This window comes from Bos grunniens, chromosome 1 (genome assembly GCF_055505025.1).
Source record: "Bos grunniens cultivar Pamir isolate PY7600 chromosome 1, Bosgru_T2T1.0, whole genome shotgun sequence".
In the NCBI taxonomy this organism is placed as follows: Eukaryota; Metazoa; Chordata; class Mammalia; order Artiodactyla; family Bovidae; genus Bos; species Bos grunniens.
In genome coordinates this window covers 147,013,808-147,036,919 of record NC_141165.1, presented here as the reverse complement: position 1 = coordinate 147,036,919, position 23,112 = coordinate 147,013,808, and the positions used below count along the sequence as shown (strand labels likewise).

Here is a 23,112-nt window from a genome sequence, read left to right as displayed (position 1 = left end):
AATGTCAGGTCCATGAATCCAGGCAAATTGGAAGCAGTCAAACAGGAGATGGCAAGAGTGAACGTCGACATTCTAGGAATCAGCGAACTAAAATGGACTGAAATGGGTGAATTTAATTCAGATGACCATTATATCTACTACTGTGGGCAGGAATCCCTTAGAAGAAATGGAGTAGCCATCATGGTCAACAAAAGAGTTTGAAATGCAGTACTTGGATGCAATCTCAAAAACAACAAAATGATCTCTGTTCGTTTCCAAGGCAAACCATTCAATATCACAGTAATCCAAGTCTATGCCCCAACCAGTAATGCTGAAGAAGCTGAAGTTGAACGGTTCTATGAAGACCTACAAGACCTTCTAGAACTAACACCCCAAAAAGATGTCCTTTTCATTATAGGGGACTAGAATGCAAAAGTAGGAAGTCAAGAAACACCTGGGCTAACAGCCAAATTTGGCCTTGGAATACAGAATGAAGCAGGGCAAAGACTAATAAAGTTTTGCCAAGAGAATGCACTGGACATAGCAAACACACTCATCCAACAACACAAGAGAAGACTCTACACATGGACATTACCAGATGGCCAACACCAAAATCAGATTGATTATATTCTTTGCAGCCAAAGATGGAGAAGCTCTATACAGTCAGCAAAAACAAGACCGGTAGTTGACTATGGCTCAGATCATGAACTCCTTATTGCCAAATTCAGATTAAATTGAAGAAAGTAGGGAAACTCACTAGACCATTCAGGTATGACCTAAATCAAATCCCTTATGATTATACACTGGAAGTGAGAAATAGATTTAAGGGAGTAGATCTGATAGACAAGAGTGCCTAATGAACTATGGACAGAGGTTCGTGACATTGTACAGGAGATAGGGATCAATACCATCCCCATGGAAAAGAAATGCAAACAAGCAAACTGGCTGTCTGGGGAGGCCTTACAAATAGCTGTGAAAAGAAGAGAAGTGAAAAGCAAGGAGAAAAGGAAAGATATAAGCATCTGAATGCAGAGTTCCAAAGAATAGCAAGGAGAGATAAGAAAGCCTTCCTCAGCAATCAATGCAAAGAAATAAAAGAAAACAACAGAATAGGCAAGACTAGAGATCTCTTCAAGAAAATTAGAGATACCGAGGGAACATTTCATGCAAAGATGGGCTCGATAAATGACAGAAATGGTATGGACCTAACATAAGCAGAAGATATTAAGAAGAGATGGCAAGAATACACAGAAGAACTGTACAAAAAAGATCTTCATGACCCATATAATCACGATGGTGTGATCACTCACCTAGAGCCAGACATCCTGGAATGTGAAGTCAAGTGGGCCTTAGAAAGCATCACTATGAACAAAGCTAGTGGAGGTGATGGAATTCCAGTGGAGCTCTTTCAAATCCTGAAAGATGATGCTGTGAAAGTGCTGCATTCAGTATGCCAGCAAATTTGGCAAACTCAGCAGTGCCCACAGGACTGGAAAAGTTTAGTTTTCATTCCAATCCCAAAGAAAGGCAATGCTAAAGAATGCTCAAACTACCACACAATTGCCCTCATCTCACACGCTAGTAAAGTAATGCTGAAAATTCTCCAAGCCAGGCTTCAGCGATACGTGAACCATAAACTTCCAGATGTTCAAGCTGGTTTTAGAAAAGTTAGAGGAACCAGAGATCAAATTGCCAACATTCGCTGGATCATTGAAAAAGCAAGAGAGTTCCACAAAAACATCTATTTCTGCTTTATTGACTATGCCAAAGCCTTTGACTGTTTGGATCACAATAAACTGTGGGAAATTCTGAAAGAGATGGGAATACCAGACCACCTGACCTGCCTCTTGAGAAACCTATATGCAGGTCAGGAAGCAACAGTTAGAACTGGACATGGAACAACAGACTGGTTCCAAAGAGGAAAAGGAGTACATCAAGGCTGTATATTGTCACCCTGCTTATTTAACTTCTATGCAGAGTACATCATGAGAAACGCTGGACTGGAAGAAGCACAAGCTGAAATCAAGATTGCCGGGAGAAATATCAATAACCTCAGATATGCAGATGACACCACCCTTACGGCAGAAAGTGAAGAGGAACTCAAAAGCCTCTTGATGAAAGTGAAAGAGGAGAGTGAAAAAGTTGGCTTAAAGCTCAATATTCAGAAAATGAAGATCATGGCATCCGGTCCCATCACTTCATGGGAAATAGATGGGGAAACAGTGGAAACAGTATCAGACTTCATTTGGGGGGGCTCCAAAATCACTGTAGATGGTGATTGCAGCCATGAAATTAAAAGACACTTACTCCTTGGAAGGAAAGTCACGACCAACCTAGATAGCATATTCAAAAGCAGAGACATTACTTTGCCAACAAAGGTCCGTCTAGTCAAGGCTATGGTTTTTCCAGTAGTCATGTATGGATGCGAGAGTTGGACTGTGAAGAAAGCTGAGTGCTGAAGAATTGATGCTTTTGAACTGTGGTATTGGAGAAGACTCTTGAGAATCCCTTGGACTGCAAGGAGATCCAACTAGTCCATTCTGAAGGAGATCAGTCCTGGGGATTCTTTGGAAGGACTGATGCTAAAGCTGAAACTGCAATATTTTGGCCACCTGGTGCGAAGAGTTGACTCATTGGAAAAGACTCTGATGCTGGGAGGGATTGGGGGCAGGAAGAAAAGGGGACAACAGAGGATGGGATGGCTGGATGGCATCACCGACCCGATGGACATGAGTTTGGGTGAACTCTGGTAGTTGGTGATGGACAGGGAGGCCTGGTGTGCTACAATTCATGGGGTCGCAAAGAGTCGGACACGACTGAGCAACTGAACTGTACTGAGTTATAAAAATAACAAAGAGTATAAAAATCTTGAGTGTCTATTGCTACTGATTCTTAAAGAACCATTTCAAACTCTGATGACTAAAACAACAAAAACATAAATTGTATACACCAAAACTGCTAACATATGGTCCAGCTAATTAGAGAAGACAATCACAAGCTCCGTTTCTGTAATGGAGCTTGGAAATAATATGAGACTAAATGTAGCTTGGTAGTGATAAGTTTCATACTCTGTCATTTGCAAAGCTTTACAACTGGAATCTACCTGCAGAAATTTAAATTTTTAAATTTCTGTAAACAGAAGAGTTTTTCAAGTATCTATCATGAAATATCCATGTGATCCCATCTGTTGGAAAATTTGAAAAACATATATTTAGGACATCAGAGGTTATTTAGGAATCTCAATCATAATTGGGCAGAAATGGTCTTTTCAACTGGCTTTATATTTTATGGTTATAAACATTTAATATAATGGGAAGTTTAAAACACTCCAAAGATGGAGAACTAAAAATAAGAGAACAAGAAAAATAAAGGTGCCCTTTCAAGTTCAAAGTTCCAGCAGCATTTTGTCAGTTTTATTTGGGAAGTTTGTATCTGTCTGTGGTGCCTGGTAAGGAAAATAACTGTTCCTTACTCCAGAGACGGTTCACCTGGCACTGTCTACCTCCTTTGCTACAGGTTATGACACACCTCCGCGTCATTTATGAACGCATGAACCAGTCTCTCTCCCTGCTCTACAATGTTCCTGCCGTGGCCGAGGAAATTCAGGATGAAGTTGGTGAGTGAGCTGTTCTTTTGATGCTGCACATATAAACATATTTTCCTCGTGCAGGAGAAAATCAGGGAACTGAGTTAGTCTGCCTCGGAAATCACCAGTGTTTTAACAGGTGGAAGGAAAAAGAGCAGATTCCCTTTGATGATGAAACCCTTGGGGAATATAAATAGCTCTCATTTCAGCAATTGCATCAGATCTTAACTTCATGCTTACAAAAGTGGGGAAATGTGACTTGCCTTTTGGTCTATTTGTGTGATAATGAGCCACTTGTTACTGGATTGTACTTGTCAACAGTTGTCTGACTTAGTCTTGTAAGTTTCACCTTATGTTGCTTTGGTACTTTAAAATTTAATAGAAACAACCATTTCGTCATCTCTTAATTCTTAATTATCATACTTTTTGAGTGGCATGATAGACCAGTTTTTCAGATGAAGGGACTCAAATCTACAGTTTTAGGAACTTGCCTATGCCACGCATACTCTAGGGAACCCAGAAAAACCATAAAACTGTGACTTCTGACTTTGAGATGATTGTTGTCTTCAGTAATACATCTTTCTTTGTTGTCTGCCCCACCCCACCCCACCACAGAGTCATGAGTGTTCTCTGAATCAGATTGTTGTTTAAACTTAATTAACTGTGTGCCCACTGTCTTTCATTAAACTTTTATTTAAATAATCACACACTCATAAGAAGTTAGGAAAGTAATACAGAGAAGTCCGGGGTCGAGTTCCTCATAGTAACATCTTATATAATGCCATATATTTGCAAAACCAGGAAACAGATCTTGTGTGCCCACTGTCTCCTGTGACCCTAATGATATCTTTAATATTTTGTATGAGTAAGTTTTCCCATTTCTATTTTTCTTGGAAAGGGAGTAATGTATCACATAATGTAATTCTCCACAAACCCCCAAAATGCCTGTATTTAACTTTATCTCACAAAAGTACTTAGATGCATTTGCCCCCATGCATGTTTCAGCATAAAACAGATGTGTGAATCTGGGTGCCTTGGGGCATGAACTGTTTGTAAATAAGCAATATGTGTGCGGTGTCTCTCTCTCCGTAATGAGTCCTGCCCTTTGTTAATTGGGTTGGAAATAGATGCTTAATTAGGTTTGAAATGGATGCAGGTTGTCTGAAATCAGGCCACCCAGGATACGCTGTAGATGGTGTACAGGTTGCAGGAATTCCTGCTTTGAAGTGCCCGAAACACAGCTCGATTTTTCCATCTCATGCCAGTGCTATTCCACTCTTCTTTTTTTCTAACTTGGCAATGCCTCGCAAGTGTAGTTTGTATTATGGTCAGGTATTTGGCACTTCATCAAGTGGTAATGGTCTGTTCAGTATTGTGTGTTAACATACAGAATCGTTTCTTTAAGAACTGAATATTCTGGTCAGATACATTTGTAAGGTAGACATGTAAGGAAGCTCTAAAATACTGTTTATTAAATAACTATAAGAAAGTCCTCTAGTAAGTTGTAGACGGGACAAAGTCAAAGAAATCATCACATTCTTAATGAATCGGAGCTCCTATCTTCTAGGTGAATGTATTTTTGCCTTCTGGCCGTCTTAACAAGCTTATTTTCATAAGGGACTTGGAGCTGTTGCCAGTAATACAGCTATGGAAGAATAAGCCATTGCACAAGACTAGAGTATTTCACTCTCACCCAGTAATTGGTTGGCTCTTTCTAATTAAATTATCAGATGTTTTTATTGAGCAAACTTCTGAAAGCAGTGACCACTAATGAGACACAGTTCCCCAGAACAGATGGCAATTCAGCTGTCTTGAGTGTTGCAAAATGCCCAAGAATCGGGCCACACACTAAACTTCACATCTCAGTGACAGGGAGAATATTCAGAGGGCTAGAATCAAGGAATTATTTTCCTTTAAAACTAAAAAAGCTATTAAGTTGGATTAAGAGCATATCATTTAAAAAATAGTTACGCCAAGTGAAAGAAGCTAGTCACAAATGATCACATATTGTATAATTCCATTTATATAAAATATGCAGAATTGGGAAATTTATAGACAGAAATCATACTGGTGTCTGGCAAGGGCTTGGAAGGTGGGGGTAATGCTGCTGCTGCTGCTGCTAAGTCGCTTCAGTCGTGTCCGACTCTGTGCAACCCCATAGACGGCAGCCCACCAGGCTCCCCCGTCCCTGGGATTCTCCAGGCGAGAACACTGGAGTGGGTTGCCATTTCCTTCTCCAATGCACGAAAGTGAAAAATGAAAGGGAAGTCACTCAGTCATGTCCAACTCTTCACGACCCCATGGACTGTAGCCTACCAGGCTCCTCCATCCATGGAATTTTCCAGGCAAGGGCACTGGAGTGGGGTGCCATTGCCTTCTCCAGGGGGGTAGTAAGAGTACAGTTAATGAATATGTTGTTGTTCAGATGCTAAGTCGTGTATGACTCTTTTTGACCCTATGAACTGCAGCACGCCAAGCTTCCCAAACTCACTATCTCCCTGAGTTTGCTCAAACTCATGTCCGTCAAGGCAGTGATGCCATCCAACTGTCTAATCCTCTGTTGTCCCCTTCTCCTCCTGCCCTCAGTCTTTGCCAGCATCAGGTTCTTCTCCAGTGAGTCAGCTCTTCGCATCAGGTGGCCACAGCATTGGAGCTTCAGCTTCACCATCAGTCCTTCCAATGAATATTCAGAGTTGATTTCCTTAGGATTGACTGGTTTGATCTCCTTGCTGTCCAAGGGACTCTCAAGAGTCAGATAATGAAATTTTTCTAAAATTAGACAGTAATAATGGCTGCACAACTCTGTGAATACACTAATACCCATAAATATTATACATTTAAAACAGTAATTTTTTTGGTATGTGAATTATATCTCAATTAAGCTGTTGCTTAATAAAAAATAAAGTCACCCCTTAACTTAGCACAAAAAAAGTTTTGTCATTCTAAGTACACTGAACACCAAATCCTGAAAGATAATCATTTTCAAAATCTTTCTCGCCTCCATTTTTAAATGGCTGTTTCCTATGGGAGCAGAAGCTTGCATTAATGAACTCCATTAAATAGGTCTGTGTACCATTGGAGGTTCTAGCACCAAAGCCAAAGAAGAGAGTTCGTCTATGAGCTCAGCTGTCTCATAGAAGCATTCTTCGTTTGAAGGAATATTTTGAAATAACTTCCTCCTAAAGTGGATAAAACACTTTAGGATAAAGTGGGGATAAAACAGGGCTTCCCAGGTGGCACAGGGGCAAAGAACCCCTCTGCCAATGTAGGAGACTGAAGAGACACAGATTCAGTCCCTGGGTCGGGGATCCCCTGAAGGACGAAATGGCAGCCCACTCCAGTATTCTTGCCTGGGAAATTCCATGGGCAGAGGACCAAGGCGGGCTACAGTCTGTGGGTTCCCAAAGAGGCAGACTTGGCAACTCAGCAACAACAAATGGATGAAAAAGACGGACCATGGGTGCTAATTGTTTAAGCTGAGTGGGAGTTGTTTGTAGTAGTCTCTTTACTTTTGTATATGCTTGAAATTTTCCACAATAGAAGTTGTTGATTTATCGCTTACTTTCTAAATAGAATCTTCACAATTTTCTTCCAGTTTATGTCTTGTACATTTAATTGTTTCTGCATAAAAGCTTCGTCATTTAGTCTGATGTACATGCATCTGTGTTTTCTCTATAATCAAATTTTAGATTTGGAGTCAGTTCAGTGTAAATAAGGATACTAAAATTCCGAGCCACTGATCCAAGGAGAGGATCCAAAAGAGCCTACAAATGCATGCTTTTTGTATAAAAGTTTGTGCTTATAAACACAGGCAGTTAGGATATATTTAATACTGTAAAACATCGGGAGAGAAATACAGTAGTTTTGTCACATGAGGGTTAATAGTTGCTCTGGAGATGAAGGGTTTTCAACAGCCCTGAGAAACTGCCAGTATCTTTGGTGATGTAGGTTTACCTACTCTGGGTAATTTATGTTCCCATGAGGGTAGAATTCTCTAGCATGGAGGAAATTGAGGAAGAAGCTGGCCATGGCAAAGAGAAAAGGGCAAAAGTGAGAACTGACATCAAATTTGTGGCATCAAAAAGTCAGTAAAGTAAGACTGACTAGAGTCTAGAATTCACCATGCCACTAAGATCCAGCTCTGCTCATTTTCAGCCACTGCACTTTCCTGAGAACCACATTTGTTTATGCTATTCTGCTGTTAACTCCTGTAAATCCTATATTCATAAACCTAACAGCAGCCTGTCTGCTGATTCTCAGCAACATATTCCAGACTCAGTACAGGCAGAACTTGTTTTATTGTGCTTTGCAGATACTGCGTTCTTTACAGTTTGAAGGTTGGTGGCAACCTTGTCTCAAGTGAATCTATCAACACCATTTTCCAACTGCATTTTCTCACTCCATGTCTCTGTGTCACATATTGGTCATTATTGTGATATTTCATTCTTTCTCATTATTATTATACTTGTGATGGTGATCTATGATCAGTGATCTTTGATGTTGTTCAGTCGCTAGGTCGTGTCCAACTCTTTGCATTCTTGTGGACTGTAGCCAGCCAGAATACTCTGTCCATGGCATTCTCCAAGGCAAGAATACTGGAGTGAGCTGCCATTTCCTCCTCCAGGGGATCTTTCTGACCCAGGGATCAAACCCATGTCTCCAACAATGACAGGCAGATTCATTACCACTTGGAGTTTGCTCAGAACATGTCCGTTGAGTCAGTGATACTATCCAACCATCTCATCCTAAGCCGCCCTCTCCTCCCTTTGCCTTCAATCTTTCCCAGCATCACAGTTTTTTTCCAGTGAGTCAGCTCTTTGCATCAGGTGGCCAAAGTATTGGAGTTTGGTTTTCAGCATCAGTGCCTCCATTGAATTTTTAGGGTTGATTTACTCTATGAAATCATATTTCAGATATTGTTATTATATCTGTGATGGTGACCTATGATCAGTGATCTTTGATGTTACTATTGCAAAAAGATTGTGACTTGCTAAAGGCTCAGATGACAATTAGCATTCTGTAGCAATAAAGTATTTTTCAATTAAGGTGTGTTCATTGTTTCTTTGATATAATGCTATTTGCACTTAATAGACTACAGGGTAGTGCAATCATAACTTTTATTTGTACTGGAAAACCAAAAAATTCATGCTAATTGCTTTACTGCAGTTTTCTGGAACAAGCCTGCAATATCTCTGAGGTGTGCCTGTATTTCACCCATTTCTCAAACTCCAAACTATGTGTTTAAAGAAAGCATTGGGTCCCTCTTGAAATTCACTCATTTTACAGTCTCTGTTATGGGTTCTCCCAGTTGTCCTAAACCATATCCATGGTGCGTTCCTTTCCTCCACCCATGATTGCTCATCAATCTGAAATCTATGTATTCTACCTCCTGTATTCATGAGGACTGCCTTCTCTGTAAACCCATGTTGTTAGCTCAGATCCTCATCCTCACATGAGTTTCACTGGACTCTCAATGGGTCATCCTGCCTCTTATCTTTCCATGGCTCCCTTCTACCCAGACTCTTCCTCTTCAGAGCTGACTTCCTGCTAAAATGAAAAGACAGCCCACACATGGTTCTTCCTTGCTTGAAAAGCAGCATCCTTCGGTGCTCAGCTGAAATGCCCACACTCCCATAAACCCTTGACTAATTTGCATAGGAAGCCAGGTGGAAGAGCTGGTGTTTGAGTGACAGCTGTATGGCAAACTGATGACTATGTCTTACCTATGATGTTGCTGGCCTGAGTTCTTTATGAAAGTCCACCCTTGCTGAGGTTCAGGGTCATCACATGTAGATGTGGCAGGTGGTTTAGGGATAGAGTGTGACCGACCAATATTCATTAGTACTGCTGTGTCAGATGGTAAAGAATCTGCCTGCAATGCAGGAGACCCAGGTTCCATCCCTGAATCAGGAAGATCCCTGGAGGAGGAGGGGATGGCAACCCACTCCAGTGTTCTTGCCTGGAGAATTCCGTGGACAGAGGAGTCTGGAGGGCTATAGTCCCGGAGGTCACGTGACTAACACTTTCACTATCCACATGAAGCGGAGCTTTCTTGTAATTCACACAGAAGTACCACATGTGCCAGTGATGGCGCTGGTGAATTCAGTGTCTGCACCCCCAACTTACGATTGAAGAAACTGAACCTCAAGAGAGAGGTCACTGACTTGGCCTTAACCAATTTCACGCAAAGATGGGCTCGATAAAGGACAGAAATGGTATGAACCTAACAGAAGCAGTAGATATTAAGAAAAAGTACAAGAATACACAGAAGAACTGTACAAAAAAGATCTTCACGACCAAGATAATCATGATGGTGTGATCACTCACCTAGACCCACACATCCTGGAATGTGAAGTCAAGTGGGCCTTAGAAAGCATCACTACGAACAAAGCTAGTGGAGGTGATGGAATTCCAGTTGAGCTCTTTCAAATCCTGAAAGATGATGCTGTGAAAGTGCTGCACTCAATATGCCAGCAAATTTGGAAAACTCAGCAGTGGCCACAGGACTGGAAAAGGTCAGTTTTCATTCCTATCCCAAAGAAAGGCAATGCCAAAGAATGCTCAAACTACCACACAGTTGTACTCATCTCACACGCTAGTAAAGTAATGCTCAAAATTCTCCAAGCCAGGCTTTAGCAATATGTGAACTGTGAACTTCCAGATGTTCAAGCTGGTTTTAGAAAAGGCAGAGTAACCAGAGATCAAATTGCCAACATCCACTGGATCATGGAAAAAGCAAGAAAGTTCCAGAAAAACATCTGTTTCTGCTTTATTGACTATGCCAAAGCCTTTGACTGTGTGGATCACAAGAAACTGGAAAATTCTGAAAGAGATGGGGATACCAGACCACCTGACCTGCCTCTTGAGAAACCTATATGCAGGTCAGGAAGCAACAGTTAGAACTGGACATGGAACAACAGACTGGTTCCACATAGGAAAGGAGTACGTCAAGACTGTATATTGTCACCCTGCTTATTTAACTTCTATGCAGATTACATCATGAGAAACGCTGGACTGGAAGAAGCACAAGCTGAAATCAAGATTGCCGGGAGAAAATTGATTCAATAACCTCAGATATGCAGATGACACCACCCTTATGGCAGAAAGTGAAGAGAAACTAAAAAGTCTCTTGATGAAAGTGAAAGAGGAGAGTGAAAAAGTTGGCTTAAAACTCAACATTCAGAAAACGAAGATCTGAATGTTGAGTTTTAAGCCAACTTTTTCACTCTCCTCTTTCACTTTCATCAAGAGACTTTTAGTTGGGAGAATGGCATTGAAACATGTGAAATGTCATAAAAAAAAAAAAAAGAAAACGAAGATCATGACATCTGGTCCCATCACTGCATGGCAAATAGATGGGGAAACAATGGAAACAGTGTCAGACTTTGTTTTTTGGGGGCTCCAAAATCACTGCAGATGGTGACTGCAGCCATGAAATTAAAAGACGCTTACTCCTTGGAAGAAAAGTTATGACCAACCTAGATAGCATATTGAAAAGCAGAGACATTACTTTGCCAACAAAGGTCCATCTAGTCAAGGCTGTGGTTTTTCCATTGGTCATGTATGAATGTGAGAGTTGGACTGTGAAGAAAGCTGAGCGCCGAAGAATTGATGCTTTTGAACTGTGGTGTCAGAGAAGACTCTTGAGAGTCCCTTGGACTGCAAGGAGATCCAGCCAGTCCATTCTGAAGGAGATCAGCCCTGGGATTTCTTTGGAAGGAATGATGCTAAAGCTGAAACTCCAGTACTTTGGCCACCTCATGCGAAGAGTTGACTCACTGGAAAAGAGTCTGATACTGGGAGGGATTGGGGACAGGAGGAGAAGGGGACAACAGAGGATGAGATGGCTGGATGGCATCACTGACTCGATGGATGTGAGTCTGAGTGAACTCCGGGAGTTGGTGATGGACAGGGAGGCCTGGCATGCTGCGATTCATTGGGTCGCAAAGAGTCGGACACGACTGAGCGAGTGAACTGACTGACTGACTGATGGTTAAAGTGAGGAAAGTGGCATTGGAGCCAAGGTCTGCATGAGTCTGAGATTTATTCTGTCTCTGCTACCCACTTTTCTACTCTCAATTCAGTAGAATTCTCTTCTAGATCCTCAGTGTCTCTTCTAGAATTCTCTTCTAGATCCTCAGTGTCTAGAGCACCAGATATCCACCTTGAGTACCATACTCTGTTTTGTGTTTAATTGCAGATATGTTCACCAGCCCCCCTCATCCTGTGAGCTCTTTCTGGACATGTCTTGGGCATGCTCGTATCCTTGGGGTCCAGCATAGGACCTGGTACTCTGTGGGCATCAGTCTTCATAGCTTGTGCACGGGTGCTCAGTCTCTCAGTCGTGTCCAACCCTTTGTGAACCCATGGACTGTAGCCCACCAGGCTCCTCTGTCCATGGGATTTTCCCGCAAGAATACTGGAGTGGGTAGCCATTTCCTCCTCCAGAAGATCTTCCCAATCCAGAGATCAAACTGGCATCACCTGTGTCTCCTGCACTGCCAGCAGATTCTTTACTGCTGAGCCACCAGACAAACCTGTAGCTTGCTGCTGCTGCTGCTAAGTTGCTTCAGTCGTGTCCGACTCTGTAACCCTGAAGACCCACCCTGAATGCCTTCCTTAGCACGTAGCATAGCTAGTGTTGCATAGAAGAGACCTCTTTCCTCAGGCACAGCATTCTCTAAAGCTGTAATTGATCAAGCCAGCAAAGTGGGTGAAGCTGGCACAGCTATCAAAGAATCAAGCAGAGTTCTCAGCGCTGGAATGAATAACATTTTACAGTATTAACCTCTGTCATTTCCATGACCTTCTGCCGTTTGGTTTTCTGCCCAATTCATATATTTTGACACTTGATCTATTAAATATGTTGTCTGGTTTGACTGTCCCATCAACAAGGGTCTGAATCTGTTTATTTGCTTTGCTTCACCAATAAGAATGAATTATCAGAACTACTCTATTATTAGTCTTATAAAAGCTTGCCATTTATTACTTTATAATAATTTTTCAGTTCAGTTTGAGTTATTATTATGTGCAAGTTCCCAGCCATGTCATTGATTATTTAATGTCTTCCTTTTTAAAAGTAAGGTATTTGCATACAAATTATGAAGTTTTCTGTAAAGAAGGGCTTAAGGCATTGTTTGTAGAGGGGGGGAAACCCCTTATTCGTTTAAAATAACTGTTTAGGACTTTATTTTTTATTCAGCAAATGATAGAATCATTAATGTAAGGAAAATATGCCTCTTTTCAATGTCCATATTTTAATCATCTTTGAACTCTTCACAAAGGCAGAATTCCTTCATCTCTACTATTGTTCAGCTCAGTTTTTACTTTGTCAATTTGCTGTGTCAGCATGATCGTGTTTTTCTACCCTTGGTAATCTTCCTTGAATCTATGCTAAAAAGAATTCTATTCTTCTGTAAGCACTGAGGTTACTTATCAAAATGCTTCATTTTGTAGCTTTCTCAAGGCTAAAATCATTGCAGCTCTTGAGAAATGGGTGTTTCACAGAATGTTGTAATGACCAATTTATGAGAAAGTCAGGAAGAGGGAAGGTGGAAGGAAGGCCCAATTGTTTTATACCCTGTTTTGTTTTTTCTTTTAGCATTCAAAATTAGTAAAAGCATGAATTATTATAAATCAGATGTTGAAAATTCCATCTCTGACTGAACAAATTCATGGTGAATGGGGTAGGATTGAACTATGTGGAAGGAAATCAAGAAACTCAGTTAATGAAGGAATGCTTATAATTTTTTATTACAATTTGACTGTGGCCCCTTGATAAACTCTTCATCTCTTTGGGGAAAATACAGCAGGTTCACTTCAAGGACAGTGTCTCCATTCTCTGCTCCTAATAAACCTATTGATTTGGGGATTTAATGAATCCAAAGTAAGCTAGGTTTAAATTAGAATATTTATAGCACTTGCCAGACCAACAAAAAGGAACATTCATTACTACTGAGAATTTTAAGTATTCTTGTATATAATTGTTAGTCAAGGAAGGCCGTCAGGGAGAAAAAAATCATAAAAGTAAATAAAATGAACAAAGGCAGACAGGACTTAGCAACTGAACAACAAAAAATAAAGTGAAACAACTAGTAACTTGCTCTGCTCTTACTCTTTGTTTTTCATAAGAAATGACTTTTATGTATATGTAGACTTTTTATTTTAGAGATGATTTAACTATTTGGATATTCAGTTGTTGCTGTTGTTCAGTCGCTACGTCGTATACGACTCTTCACAAACCCATGGGCTATGGCACTCCAGGCTCCTCTGTCTTCCACAATCTCCCCGAGTTTGCTCAGACTTATGTCCATTGAGTCAGTGATGCTACCTAACCATCTCAACCTCTGCTGCCCTCTTCTCCTTTTGCCTTCAGTCTTTCCCAGCATCAGGGTCTTTTCTGGTCAGTTGGCTCTTTCCATCAGGTGGGCAAAGTACTGGATATAAGGACATCTATTTGTCTCATAAATTGCCAAAGACATGCTCTTCCCTTAGTCTTGCAGTAGTCTCGGAGCTCCTTACTCATATTTTCTCCAGTATTACTGCCTGAATTATAGTTTTGACTGGTGTTTATTTGCCTACCTATAACTGTGTATCTTTGGCCCCCTTGTAGCAAAACAGTTACTCTTCCAAAATAGAACCACTCATTTTATGAGAAAATGAAAATGTGTTGTCAAGTGACCTACATCAGTCAGTTCAGTTCAGGCGCTCAGTCGTGTCCGACTCTTTGCGACCCCATGAATCGCAGCACGCCAGGCCTCCCTGTCCATCACCATCTCCCAGAGTTCACTCAGACTCACATCCGTCGAGTCAGTGATGCCATCCAGCCATCTCATCCTCTGTCGTCCCCTTCTCCTCCTGCCCCCAATCCCTCCCAGCATCAGAGTCTTTTCCAATGAGTCAACTCTTCACATGAGGTGCCCAAAGTACTGGAGTTTCAGCTTTAGCATCATTCCTTCCAAAGAAATCCCAGGGCTGATCTCCTTCAGAATGGACTGGTTGGATCTCCCTGCAGTCCAAGGGACTCTCAAGAGTCTTCTCCAACACCACAGTTCAAAAGCATCAATTCTTCGGCGCTTAGCCTTCTTCACAGTCCAACTCTCACATCCATACATGACCACAGGAAAAACCATAGCCTTGACTAGACGGACCTTTGTTGGCAAAGTAATGTCTCTGCTTTTTAATATGCTGTCTAGGTTGGTCATAACTTTCCTTCCAAGGAGTAAGCATCTTTTAATTTCATGGCTGCAGTCACCATCTGCAGTGATTTTGGAGTCCAGAAAAATAAGTTCAACCACTGTTTCCACTGTTTCCCCATCTATTTGCCATGAAGTGATGGGGCCAGATGCCATTATCTTAGTTTTCTGAATGTTGAGCTTGAAATCAACTTTTTCACTCTCCACTTTCACTTTCATCAAGAGACTCTTTAGTTCTTCTTCACTTTCTACCATAAGGGTGGTGTCATCTGCATATCTGAGGTTATTGATAGTGTGATATACTGATCTCATTTCTTGCGATCCAAGTGGACCCTAGCAGTCATTAGATGACTTATATATAAAATACATTGTTTATTTTATGCCATTGCAGTGGTTCTCTGGATTATGTTTTCAGTCTAAATAACTAAGTGCTGTCTATTAAAATCTTTTGCTTTATTAATTGGGCTTTATGCCTTTTTATTATTGAGTTGCAAAAGTTCTTTATTCTGGAGACTAACCTCTCGTTAAATATATAATTTGAAACTATTTTCTCCCATTATGTAGGTTTTTTGCACTCTTTTGATATCCTGTGAACACACAAAATTATAAAACTTTGATGAAGTCCAGTTTATCAATTTGTTGTTTCTATTGCTTATGCTTTAGTGTTATGTCTAAAAACCATTGCCTGATCCAAGGTCAAATGTATATCTGTGTTTCTTTCCAAGAGTTTTATAGTTTAACCCTTATAGTTAGATCTTTGATTCATTTGGAGTTCACTTTTATATGTGGCGTGAGGTAAGGATCCAGCTTCATTCTTTTGCATGTGGATATCCAGTGTCCCAGCACCATTTGTTGAAAAAACTGTTCTTTCTATTTTAAGTGGTCTTGGAACTCTTGTCAAAAATCAGTTGACCAGCGACGTATGAGTTTGTTTCTTGACTCTCAATTCTGTTCCTTTGCTCTATATGTACATCCTTATTATTGTTGTAATAGTAGGGATTTTTCATGGACTGCACTATTTTGACTACTGTAGCTCTGTAATGAGTTTTGACGTCATGCGCTGTGAGTCATCCTTTGTTCTTTTTCAAGACTGCTTTGACTGTTTGGGGTCCCTTGCTTTTCCATATGAATTTCAGAGTCTTTTCTCCTTTTTTCTACAAGAAAAAAGATAGTCAAAATTTTAATAGGGATTACCTTGAATCTGTAGGTCAATTCAGGCAGTGTTCTTATTATAAATTTTTTTGGCTTTTTTTCCATTGGAATAGAATTGATTTACAATGTTGTGTTAGTTTCAGGTGTACGGCAGCATGATTCAGTTATACATATACTCATTCTATTTCAGATTCTCAGTGTTCTGTAATAACCTACATGAGTAAAGAATCTGATTCCTTTTCATTTCCTTCTGTTTTTATTGTAATTTTTTAAATGAAGTTTTAAAACACTGTCACTACCTAAAGAGATATCCATTATGAGATGATTCCTCTGTATTCCCATGCAGGAGGGTTAAGCTTTAGAAGCAGCAGGAAAATTGATTTAGCACACTGATACCCTTTATCCCAAACCTGCCTGAGATGCAAGGAAATTTCTATGTGAACTTTTCCTTAAATCATGATGACTATGACACACGGACACATTGGTGTGTTTTGTCTGTTTCCATGCTATCCTCTGATGTGTGTGCGTGTGCACGTGTGTGTGTGCGTGCGTGCGTGCCTCAACCACGTGGATGAAACCTGACGCATTGCCTCCCACCCCGAGCTCTGCGGCTGCCTGTGATGATCCCTGGTGCAATTCCAGGGTGTTCCCTGAGCTCACCAGCTCTTATGCATGGCCCTGTAATTTGAATCAAAATTCAAGAAGAATTCTTAACTAAAATGATTGGGAGGTGAAGTCAGACCACAGTAGAGGCTCCTAGACTGTTTCTGGCGGGGAACCCTGCAGCAGATGTGTCTGATTTTTTATTGGCGGGGGGATAGATTCTGGGGAACAACCAGTGATGTTACACTGGAGAACAAGGTCTGGCTATCTTGTCTTTCACAACCAGCTGCCTTCAAGGTTCATATTTTGAAAGAGAAGAAAAGTGGTAGTGATATTGCTGCTGTGAATATAGAGATGCATTCAAATTGAGATTAATTTTGAAATTTATTTCCACAGAGTCTAACTCGAAAAAAGATGAATGTGTTTACATGTGAGAAAGAGTTTGGAAGGAATGTTAATTTGCCTCTTGCTCATAACTCAGAAACCAATTTTGCAGTGTGCTCCCTGAGTAAGCCCCATTGCTGTGCCGTGCTCAGTCGTGTCGGACTCTTGGAAAATCCCAGGCAAGAATACTGAAGTGGGTTGCCATTTCCTCCTCCAAGGGATCTTCGTGACCCAGGGATAGAACCCGGGTCTCCTTTGTCTCCTGCATTGCAAGCAGATTCTTTTACTATTGAGCCACCAGGGAAGCCCAAGCTCTGTTACTTTTTCTTAACTCTTCTCCTGCCATCTATGCTATGGTCTGCTTTATAAAGTCAGTAATAAACAGTAAAGTATAATGTCTCATCAAAAGTAGGAGATCGGGAATTTCCCTGGTGGCTTAGTGGCTAAAACTTCGCCTTCCAATGCAGGGCATGTGGGTTCAGTCCCTGGTCGGGGAGCTAAAATCCCACATGCCTCTCCTGTGGCAAAAACCAAAACATAAAGCAGAAACAATATTGTAACAAATTCAATAAAGACTTTAAAAACGGTCCACTTCAAAAAGAAACCTTTTTTAAAAAAAAAAAGGAGATCTATTAACCCATTCCTGTTTATGAGGCATAAGTCCAAAGCAATGCTGACATCATATGAATCATCATGCTATTCAGAGTCTTTTGGACTTGGGGTGAGAAAGTGGTCAAAAGACCAAAGTCAGGATGTTACTTAATTTCAACTACTATTGCAGATCCATTGATCTAAGACAGTGGATTGAAAATGGACTATTTAATGTTTTAAAAATTTTTATAAATATATTTATGACTACATGTGCTCATAAAAGCATGAGTTAAATCTCATTATTTCTGTGGAACACCAAATAGTGACCATTTGTCTTATCTTTCGCATGTCTCTGTATCTTTGTTTTTGGTCTGTGTGGTATTGAGACGAGTCTGCCCATACCCTTTGAGCAAATAGAGGAGTTGTGTGTTCAGCTTCCTCTTAAATATGGAACTTGATAAAGCTGCTCCTAAGGTCAACAGAGACCAGAGACACTGTCATCTGAGAGAAGGAAGAAGGGCCAGCTGCAAGTTTCACACCTCTCAGAAGCAAGAGGCTGAACCAGCCAGCCTGCCTTGGCAAACAATTCATTCCTTCTCTTTCAGAGGCTGGCAGAGTGAAGGGGAAGCTGGGGCTGTAGCTAGTTGCTTCTGAAGCTTTGCCAAGTTATAAAGAATTTCCCGAGGCATGAAGAGTAGAGATCTGGGAGTGCCACAGGGAACATTTCATATTAATATGATTATACTTATTAGCATTTTATACTCTTTTTATTTAGGAGATTGTTTTTATTTAGAAGCAAACCAAATTTCACATTCTAGGTTTGGGGCAAAGATGGGAGACATTCATAGAGAAATTGCTGTTTGAAGTTCTAAATGAGTGACTCTTTGGGAAAAACCTGCCTTCATTTTGTTGATGACGACTGAGGCTTGAAATAATGAAAATGGGTTTGCTCTCTAATGATGGGCTTCCCAGGTGGCACTAGTGGTAAAGAATCTGCCTGCCAGTGCAGGAGACATGAAAGACATGGGTTCAATCCCTGCGTCAGGAAGATCGCCTGCAGAAGGGCATGGCAACCCACTCCAGTATTCTTGCCCGGAAAATTCCACAGACAGATGAGCCTGGTGGCCAGGCTACAATCCATGGGGTCACAGAGAGTTGGACAGAACCCAAGCGACTTAGCATGCACGCACGCACACTCAAATGACAGTCAGCATATGTGATAGAAAGGAAAGTTGCCAAAATAGCCTTTTTGAAATAGCCTTTTTGATGTGACTTACATTATAAGAAAAGTATTGTGGTGGGGCTCGACTTGAAAACATAATCATTCATACTTTGACCTTTATTACATTAAAACTTTTTCTTTACCTCATGACCATGACCTGATAGCTTATACTTCTTGCTGTTTATGTTTCCCATGATACCAAAAATCAGTTTCCTAAAATTTTTATATATGACACATTGGTAATAGTTATAACTATTACATTATTAGAGTTTTCTAATCAAACTGCTTTAGTCAAATAAAAAGAAAACTAACTTTATCATTGCCACTGAGCTGTCACTAGATAATGCCTTAATTCTTGGTCACCACTCTTAATGATTTCAAGGAAGTATTAGAGGGCTTCAGAAGTATAACATGATGCTTACTTTGGGAGCAAATATACTAAAATTGGAACAATACAGAAAAGATTAACATGACTCCTGCTTAAGTATGACATGCAAATTTGTGAAAGCTTCCATGTTTTCAATCCATTGTATATGAGGCATCTAGAATAATAAATTTATAGAGATGACGTAAAACGGTAGTTGTCAGGGCCTAGGGGGAGGAGGGAATAGGGGATTAATCTGTAATGAGTACAGAGTTTCAGTTTGGGAAGATAAAAATGTTCTAGAGATGGAAGGTGGTGATGATTGTAAATATACTTAAAGCCACTGAAACCGCTTTTAACCACTTAAAATGGTTAAAATAGTAAGATTTGTGTTATATTTATTTTTCACAATAATAGTAGCTCTCTATGTACATTTATATCATTTGCCATTTTGAGTAGCAAAGGCATCTAAAAATTAATCCAAGGATGTTGGATCTTCAATAAGCATTCATTACACTCTCCCCGTATTCCAGATATATGCACATCGCCAGACATTTTCCAGGTATAGGGCACAATCTTTCATACCTGAATAATTTGGAATCTGCTTGGGGAGACTTTGGATAAACACAGTTGAAGGAGAGGCTTCTCTCATTAAGCTGAGGGATGTTGATCGCATGTCTCGTGGCATTAGGTAGCATCATCTGGCAGCCATTCCTTACTTCCTTCATCACTTATTGAAGATAATTAGAGGAGAAAGGAACCTAGTCTTCAACCGGCTCAGCTCCATCATTTCACTGGTTCAAAGAGAGTATAATCTGCCCAAGGTCATGCATCTGGTTAATAAGACTAGAGACCGAATCTATTCTGGTGTCTGTGTATCCAGTAGTATTTGTTCTGCCTCCTTGCTGAGGCCAAGTTAAACCAAACTGGATTTTGGAAGCTGTTTATTCAGCTTCAGGACCTGTTCTTTGAAAATATTATGGGTACAAGAAATGGCCCTCTTTTAGCATATGTTACTCAGTGATAAATGCTTCCCAAGCTCAAAGACTCAACACCCTTGGACACTTAAGTCAATGTGAACGTATTCATAAAGGACATTAGTGTCAGCCGCATTGTGCGTTTTGCAGGATTTTTTGTACATTTTTATTCTGCATTGGCTTAGAAATCATATGCGAACGCATGAAAACTGACAACAAACGTGCCTTCTTCTGTATAATTGCCATTCGCTTACTCTGCGCAGAACAAGCACACATTTCTCTGAAAACACAAGATAATAATACTCAGCTAGGTCTTAACCGTTTGTGAGGGATCTGACTTAGTGTTTAGCTCTGCGAATGTCAGTGGCTGGAGCCCTTCACATCATGCACATCATAAAGTCATCTCCTAAGCCAGAGGAGAGAATCATTTTCATGACTGCAAAGACACAGTTTATTTATTGCCACTCAAATATATATAGAAAAAAGAATAGAAGAGGAAAGAAAAAAGAATTTAATGAAAGATTTTGCAGATTTTTTCCCCTAAATTTGTATTATTACTCTGGTGTCTTTTGAAGACTGGCTTTCCTTTATTTCTCTTTCTTCTTTTCTGTTTTTTGAGACTCATTTGATCCTCACAATAAACTTGGACAAGTGAAGTAAATGTAAATAGTTAACCCCTTTATTCATCTTCATGAGCCTCTAGGAAGGCTGACCTTTTGTACCCAGCCCTGGATATGTTTAAATATGCTGTTCCATCTGCCCAATCTTGGCCTTTTGAGATCTTTCTGAGCTTCCAAAACCCCAACTCTCTTGTTACCTCTCCCTTAAAACTTTAATTAGCACAAAGCATCTGTCCACTGGTCATTTGGTTTAGACGTGTGTCTGCTGTTGCCTTGATGCGTGTGTGTGTGCATGCTCAGTTGCTCAGTTGCTCAGTTGTGTCTGCCTCTTTGAGACTCCATGGACTATAGCCTGCCAGGCTCCTCTGTCCATGGAATTCTCCAGGTAAGAATACTGGAGTGGGTAGCCATTCCCTTATCCATGGGATCTTCCTGACCCAGGGATCAAACCCAGGTCTCCTACACTGGCAGGCGGTTCTTCACCACTACACTACCTGAAAAGCCCCCTTTGCCATGTACATGTCAACTAATTGCCATGTGCTAATTATAAGCTCTTTGAAGGGTGTGAATCAGATTTCTTCTGCATTCATTTCTCTTGAAACAAATCACTGGGTACAAGTAGGTATTACAAATACCTGTCTTCAGTTGGAAGAATTGTGGCTCTTGAAAACCACAGCATCCCTTGGAAACTTACTGGAAATTCACATTCTCTGGTCCCACCCCTGACCTCCTGATTCACCAATGCTGGGCTGAGAAACTAGCAATGTGGCTTTTAACAAGCTGTCTAGGTGACTCTGATGCATGCAGAATTTTAAGAATTACTGATTTAGAATGTATTCAGTTTATGAAAAATTAAGAAATAGGTGAGGATCTATTCTAGCCCACCTATAAGCCATTTCGATTTACCCATACTGTTATGTCCTAAATCCACATGATGAAAACTATACGTCACAAAAAGTGTTTGACATAAACCTAATTGAAAAAATATATTTGATTAATCAACAGCAGCTCCACTTCTCAGAAGAAGATACATAGTTGCTAAGTAGTCCTAGATGAAAAGATGTACACCTTCTCACAGATACTAAAAGTCAAAACATAACTTTTGAAATTATCAAATTGATAATTTTTAAAATCTGCCATACCCTGTCATAGCAAGCTAAGTGAAAAGAAACTTCCTAAGCTCCTGATCAGTAGATGAGTGTAACCTTCTTTTGGAACCACTTGCCTCTCCCTGATTAAAATGTACAGTCGTCTCTAATTTGACACTGTTGCCGTTGTTCAGTCACTAGATCGTGTCTGACTCATTTTGACCCCATGGACTACAACACACCAGCCTTCCCTGTCTTTCACCATCTCCTGGAGGAGTTTGCTCATACTCGCCGTATTCCTTCCTCCGGCTACCCTGGCCCGCCTGTGGAGAGGGTTTGAAACCCCTCAGTACTAGTTTTATAAATAAGCATCACTGCCTTTAAAACAGTGGCGCTAGTGGTAAAGAACCCGCCTGCCAACGCAGGAGACGTAAGAGATGTGGGTTCAATCCCTGTGTCGGGAACATCCCCTGGAGGAAAGTCAAAAGTCTTAGTCGCTCAGTCATGTCCTACTCTTTGCAACCCCACAGACAGTAGCCTGCCAGGCTCCTCTGTCCATGGAATTCTCCAGGTAAGAATACTGGAGTGGGTTGCCATTTACTTCTTCAGGGGATCTTCCCGACCCAGGGATTGAACCCAGGTCTCCTGCATTGCAGGCAGATTGTTTACTGTCTGAGCCACTGAGGAAGACCCACCCTGGAGGAGGGTGTGGCATCCCACTCCAGTATTCTTGCCTGGAGAATCCCCATGGACAGAGGAGCCTGGACGGCTGCAGTCCACAGGGTCACAAAGAGTCAGATACTTAACACAGCACACACACAGCCTTTAAAGCAACTATGAAGGACAAATGACATGCAGCAGAGCTGGGTTCCCCTTCTCAAGACTCCTCTTCAGTTTATATTTCTCTCATTTTGGAGTTCAGTGCCCCTAAAATTATAGGGAAATTGCCATATGTGATGTCGGCTGGAAAACGTTTCAAGAAACTTAGGTGGAAATGGTTTAAGTTCCAAGTCTAAATGAGCAGTGAACTGTTAGGCCATCTCTGTTTTTCCTTGCAAAATTTAATAGTCTCCTATAACCCTAGAGCTCTCAATTTCTTTGTTATTCTATAAAAAAGAAAGGAGATACTTCCTAATGCACTGTTGCTGGCCTCATCCTATTTTTTTAAGGTGGTTGTTGTCTGTCAAAACAAGTTCTTTGCAGTTTTTTTTTTTAATACTGAGAATGAATTCTTGAAGCAGACCAACCAAATTTAAGTGTTTTGAGGATAATAGTAATAATTACAGGAGTTGCCCCCTCAGTTCCCTGGTGGCTCAGGTGGTAAAGAATCTGCCTGCAATGCAGGAGACCT

General features: G+C 40.7%; 1 protein-coding gene and 1 non-coding gene across 9 annotated transcripts in view; both read left to right on the top strand.

The window, feature by feature from the left end:
• Positions 1-23,112, top strand: part of APP (amyloid beta precursor protein) — a 311,691-nt gene that overhangs the window by 238,367 nt on the left and 50,212 nt on the right. For all 8 annotated transcript variants that reach the window (XM_086412582.1, XM_086412572.1, XM_086412568.1 and 5 more), the window contains one exon: positions 3,496-3,595. In XM_086412582.1, the coding sequence (XP_086268708.1) occupies positions 3,496-3,595 (100 nt within the window). The remainder of the gene's footprint in view (positions 1-3,495; positions 3,596-23,112) is intronic.
• Positions 19,127-19,233, top strand: LOC147380272 (U6 spliceosomal RNA). The gene has a single exon (XR_015135497.1). It is a non-coding gene; the product is annotated as a U6 spliceosomal RNA (small nuclear RNA).